General features: G+C 42.9%; 1 protein-coding gene across 1 annotated transcript in view; it reads right to left on the bottom strand.

Moving 5' to 3' along the window:
- The window catches only part of acvr2ba (activin A receptor type 2Ba), a 41,690-nt gene that overhangs the window by 3,164 nt on the left and 32,526 nt on the right, over positions 1-6,000 (bottom strand). Inside the window, exons 3-7 of the mRNA XM_079260053.1 lie at positions 4,409-4,515; positions 2,625-2,773; positions 518-661; positions 288-431; positions 34-182 (exon numbers count right to left, since the gene is read on the bottom strand). Coding sequence (XP_079116179.1) covers positions 34-182; positions 288-431; positions 518-661; positions 2,625-2,773; positions 4,409-4,515 — 693 coding nt within the window. The remainder of the gene's footprint in view (positions 1-33; positions 183-287; positions 432-517; positions 662-2,624; positions 2,774-4,408; positions 4,516-6,000) is intronic.

Genomic DNA, 6,000 nt, shown 5'->3' with positions numbered 1-6,000 from the left:
ACCACGCTGAAAGTCTGCCGGCTTGGTGCAAACCTGTGAGCGATGGCCGGTTTGTGCCCTTCTCCTTTGAGTCGAGGAAGGTCCTCGTGAAGGTACGCCAGGCCGCATGCCATCGACTCGGCGATGAGACACAGCTCGGACCAGCTGACCACGTTTCCCTTCAGGAAGTCTGACAGAGAGCCCTGCAGACACACCCAAGAATCAAACCAAAGTCCTCAAACCCAAGCAGCTCAAGGAAAAGTCTACAAGACCCCCAAATGCATCTGCTTCCTCCTCCTCTTCCTCACCTTCTCGTGGAACTCGGTCATGAGCCACAGCTCGGTCTCCAGGTGACTCCCTCGTCTCTCCGCTCCGATGAACCTCAGGATGTTTTCGTGCCTCATGCCTGGCGTCATGAACACCTCCTTCTCATTCTGCCACGACTCTTTATTCTGTCACGAGGAAGGGGAGGAAGAGGAGGCGTTAAAAGGCTCCAAGAAGCCAAAGCAACACATGGAGGAAACTCAGCACTCCGTACCTGGATGGGGAAGATCTTCACAGCCACGTACTCGTTCAGCATCTGGGCCTTCCAGACGCAGCCGAAGCGGCCCCTGGCCTTCACCTCCAGGAGCTGCAGAGGCTTGACACCCAGCAGGGGGGAGGCAGGGGGAGGACCAGGATCCTGGAGGCAAACACATCCATTTAACCCTTCAGGGATCTTCAAAATTAAGTTGCACTTTTTACCCATGAGACCCAAAACGGTTCCTTTGTTAGTGTAACGACAATTTAATATAGTTTTTTTTTTAAACAAGTTCAGATATAATTGTAGATTTAAAGCTTTATTCATTGCATTTTTAGTTTTTAAAAATCTCTTCTGTCAGACAGAATACACGCTACATTTTTCCTACGTTGTTCCAGCCTCAACGACACCAATAATTGAGTAAGAACATAAAAAATTAGACTGAAGGCTCCAAAGGCGGTAAATGTTCATCATTTTTCAATGATTCACTAATTTCACGCCAAGCATGATGAAAATGTATCTTAATGGTAGCTGGGGTGGGCGTGGCGAAGTGGCCCAAACAGCTTCATGCCGGTGTTTGTGTTGTTGTGACGATCATTTTTTCCCCCACAGCTTGTTTGTCTTTTAAGTTCTGATATTTGTCAGTTTTATTTTCTTGAAGAGGCTGCAGGTGGTTCTCCGTATCCTGACAGGTGTGGCAGCTGGTTATCTCTGTTTAGATAGAGGTCACCAGTATGAGATGTTCAATCCGTGTAACTGGTCTATCTGCTGTGTCCTTGTCCCTCTCTCATTTCTTTTCCTCTTTTCTTCGCCTGCTTCTGTTTCCTGGTAACTTCGTCCTGGTCAGGTCCAGCAATAATAATAATAATTCAGCAATATTGAAACTTAAAAATAAAGAATAATAGTTATATTATCAAGAGGGGGTGTACGCCCATAAAGCTCCCCTCGGCAGAGTAGATTTGTTCGGCACAACACAGAAGCCAGACCACCATTCTGCTGCAGTGATGCCGTGACCGAACAGTGAACCCTAAATATTAACCCCTCCCACCGATTTGGCGTAGTTGTCTGAAACTTTGGACACTTGTGGGACATTCTTTGGCCTCCAAACAGCCTCCTGGCTTTAGCCTCCATCAGCTAAAGCCAGCCATAATTTGTTGGGTAAATTAGGGGTGTCCGAAGTCAAGGGTTGATGTTTCCATGCTGCAACACACCTGGCTCATATTAAACTAATCCAACAGCCTATGAAGTTCTTATATTTGTTTGGTCGCCCAAGATGCCTCCAGGGTAGAGATGTTTGATTTTGGCTTTTTTACCGATATCCAATTACTGATTGTGTCCAACTCTTAATTTCCGATACCAACAGCTACTGGTCATTTTGGAGTGAGTTGTGCCAAAAAAACAATATTATCTGGATAACTAGACTTGACACCTCTTATATTCTGTCATTTTGAGTTCGAAGGGATGTAGCTGAAGAGTTTTAGATATATGTGCAAGTTGTGTAAAAGTTGTCGTTAAAAAAGTAAAAACCGATATTTTCTATATTGCATTTTAACGTTGATATCAGCAGATAATACTGGACATCTCTACTTCAGGGTTTAAGTAACAGATTAAATTAATGTATATATATATATATATATATATATATATATATATATATATATATATATATATATATATATATATCTGAAGCCCTAAACTGAGATAAATGATCTGATAATAAAAAATTTCTGTATTTCTGTTGCTTTTCTTTCTCAAACATGGCTGCAAACTGAGTGTCAGCCGCTTCTGTACGTTTCAATAAGCAGAAGCACTGAAGTCCAGAATTAGCAAACAAACATAATTAGAACTGCTCTGTTTTGTTTATTAAGCTAAATAAACACAGATACCCTGTTAACTGAGTGAAGCCTGTAAAAACTGTCTCCCATTTATGTCAGCAGATGAACTTCTGAGCTGAACGTCACCTTGTGGAAAAGCCAACATTTAAACATCGACACTGGTTTCGTTGTTATGCAGCCGATGGCCACCAGATGGCGATCTGACACACTGAATGTTCTTGTTCTCATGTTTCTGGCTCCATAATTTCCAGTAAAATTAAATGATCTACATGTGGTGGTGGAGGTCGCACCTCAGCAATGTCAACGTGTCCGTACGGAGGTTTTCGGTGTCGGTACATCCAGACGGCGGCGAGCAGAACCACAAACAGCATCGTGATGGGCAGCAGACAGTAGATCAGCATGTTTAACACTCCAATGCTGCCAGGTGGAGCCTTGATCACTAACACACACATAAAACAAAACAGAACACATGTTTAGATCACGTTCAGTAAAGAGAAAAATCCAGGACTTTACTCATTTTCCCATCAATCAGCCATTAACTACTTCCTGTTTAGGATCAGCTAAGATGATTTCCCAAAGTACCCAGAGTCCTTTGTGCACATCAAGGACAGTGCACACTGAAGTCGATCTAAAGTTATAGTTAAATATGTATTCTAAGGTTTTTGCTTGACAAATCAGGGTCATCCAGGTGTTTTCGGGGGAGAGCGGGGTTACAGACAGGACAGGTCGTCGGTCCATCAGAGGGTTTACAGACAGACAAGCAGCTGCTCACGCTTTTACAATCATCAGTTAATCCAATCAAACTTTATTTATTAAGCACTTTTAAAACAACATAGTTGACCAAAGTGCAGTACACAACTCTGAGCTCCATAACTAATACAAACATCATACTGGACAGTAAAAATAAATACTACAAAACCCAATAAAATATCTAGTAGCAGTAACACAATAAAACAGTATAAAATAAAACATAATACGTCAACAGGACAATGGGGAAAAAAAAGAAGTTGAATTATTAGTGGTAATTTATTGGTTGTGTGAGGATGGAGTGGTGCTCGTGCCCTCTTGCCATCTGTGTAAAACTATACAGGAATTTACTGACCCGTCAGTGAAAGCTGCTTGCTTTCAGTTTAAACTGCTGTATTTTTCCCCCCAAAAATGTCGAGAACGTGAAACAGTCACGCCATTTATCAGGTAAATACTTTACAAAGGAACAACTGTGCATGGCAGCGACTGGAGGGAAATTGTGCCCTGACTCGACCCCAGACCGATGAACAGCAGCTGAGCCGCCTGCAGAGGAGATGTTCAGTCGATCTAGTCATGCTGTGAAGGAAGAGCTGCTGAGTGAATCCGACTCTCGGAAACATCACAGCTGCAGCTTATCAGGACCAGGTTTACGTCATAACTCATCAGTGTTTCAGGAATATAAAACTACTGCTTTATTTGTGCCAAGCAGCCTAATTCTGTTATTTTTCCTGCATGGTGTCCAGTTCTAATTTCCAGCTTCTTTGCAGCTCTAACGTTGGGTGCAGCGATGGCGGGGCAGTTGCTTTGTCCAGTTTAAATTTTAGGAAGTGAACCATTCTTGCCTCTGAAGGGCATAACATGCAAGCACCTCTAATGACTTTAGGAAGCATCTCATACAAACAAAAAAAAGGCTACACTGTCTACTGAGGCTGACTGATGATCATAATGACATCTACAAGGCACAAACACCTGGATGACCCATGAGGAAAGCAATGTCTGGTAATTCCTCTGCATGGCGTTAACTTGGTTTCCATATTACAGGAAGGAACCATGACATCTAAACAGCTTTCACCTACACAATAGACTAATATAAGCCTCCGTTCTCAGAATGATGCAAAAAAAGAGTCCATAAGTCCAGAAGAATTTAAAAATGTCTTCAATTATCAGGAAAAAGTCCCACCAATTTTATTGAAAATGTACGAACATTCAACTTAAACAGCGGCAGTTCGTTCTGCTGAATAATTCAGGGAAAAGATTCATGAATGAGCTGAATCATAAAGAACGAAGCGAGGAGGAGAATGAGACTATGCTGTCAGGAGAGACTCACGTGGTCCGCTGACGTCAGGCAGGTGCGTGAACCTCTCGTTGCAGAAGTTTCCTTCACAGCAGCAGAAGAAGACCTGAGGACTCTCCTCCGTCGCCACACACTCCTGTCTGTAACACACACACACACACACACACAGAGAACTGCATCACACACTAGCCCATATTTATCCTGATGCAGTTTCTTCATATCAGACCTTGCTGTGATCTTTTAAGATGGTCTTGGTCCACGTTTCTCCAGTCTTGTGAAGGTCTTTCAGAGTTTTTTTTGGCTTATGAACCATTTAAGCGTAAGAAGAGGTTCCTAACTCAAGGGATGAACCGGTTTAGTGTCGCGATGCAACAGTCAAGTTAGCAAAGAAGCAGGTTTAAACCAGTCACCTTTAACCAGCGAAGGTTGCAGCTTGATGTGGACAAACAGTTTAAATCCAATAACAAACGAGGAGCGAAGACCTCTGCCAAACCACAGAGTCATTCACCTGAGAGAAACCCCAAAGACCCAACAGCCCACCCAGTTACCCACCCAATGCCAACACTCATGTATACTTCTAGCAAATATACCTGTTGATTTCCACCAATCAGGATTGATCTTATTTAGGAACCTTCACCCTGAAAAAATACACTTCGACACCAAGATGTAGCAAATGGCAACAAGAAAGTCACATTTCTCTAAAGGTGGCAGTCTGGGTTACGTAGTAGTTGGTGTATTTAACATCTATCATGCCGTCATCTTGTTTTGTTTGTTATTTTGGACAATGATTCTGGGCATCATCTCCAAATATCAAAGAATCCTTTAAAGAAACTTCCTGGACCCAGATGGTGATCCAGATCACCCCCAGAATGCAATTCCTTGTCCCTCATCCCATTTCTGACATTTCCTGAACATGTGATCAAAATCTGTCATAACTTGTGAGTTATGGTGGAAACAGACAGACAGACCAGTGACTTTAAACTGTGTGAGGACACCCAGCTGCATCACAACTTGTGGAACTGAGCTCTCAGCAGAGCTAGATGAGCGAATCGAGGCCTCCAGGCTTCGTGTCTGAGACCGTTTCTGACACTTTCTGATTGGATTTTGTCAGCTGCTTCATCATAACTGACCAGAGGCTGTGTCCGCTCTGAAACTGTTCATCAAGCCAACGTGGCTCCAACTGAACCACTTTCTCTGCCTTCATCTGATTTCCTCTGTTCTCCAACGTCCAGTTTGCTCCGATGTGACGGTGACTTCATCCACTGTTTAATTACTCAGCCAGCAGCCATAAGGTTACGCAGTGCTTTAACAGAACGGATCGGCCCGAAACGCAACTCATGGTCCATCTACAGACGAGTATCAGAGAGAAAAACCGCCAGTCACGTGTTTTCCTGTTAGTCTGGTTGACAATCTGGCCAGCAGGTGGCGGTAACGTCCACATTTCCATCAGATTACAACAGAAGAACATTCTGAGCGTGCCCAGAGAAAGTCGAATCTACATTTCCATCACTTAAACAATTATTTAAAGGTTTAGATTTAGTTTTTTTCTTACCAGGAAAAGATCAAATAAAGTTTTTCTTCAGTCAAACAATCTAAAGAATCTAATCTAACATTGAAAACACAAC

Source organism: Telmatherina bonti (genome assembly GCF_933228915.1).
Source record: "Telmatherina bonti genome assembly, chromosome: 20".
Lineage (NCBI taxonomy): Eukaryota > Metazoa > Chordata > Actinopteri > Atheriniformes > Telmatherinidae > Telmatherina > Telmatherina bonti.
The sequence above is the reverse complement of the archived record's forward strand: the minus strand, read 5'-3'. Positions and strand labels throughout refer to the sequence as shown.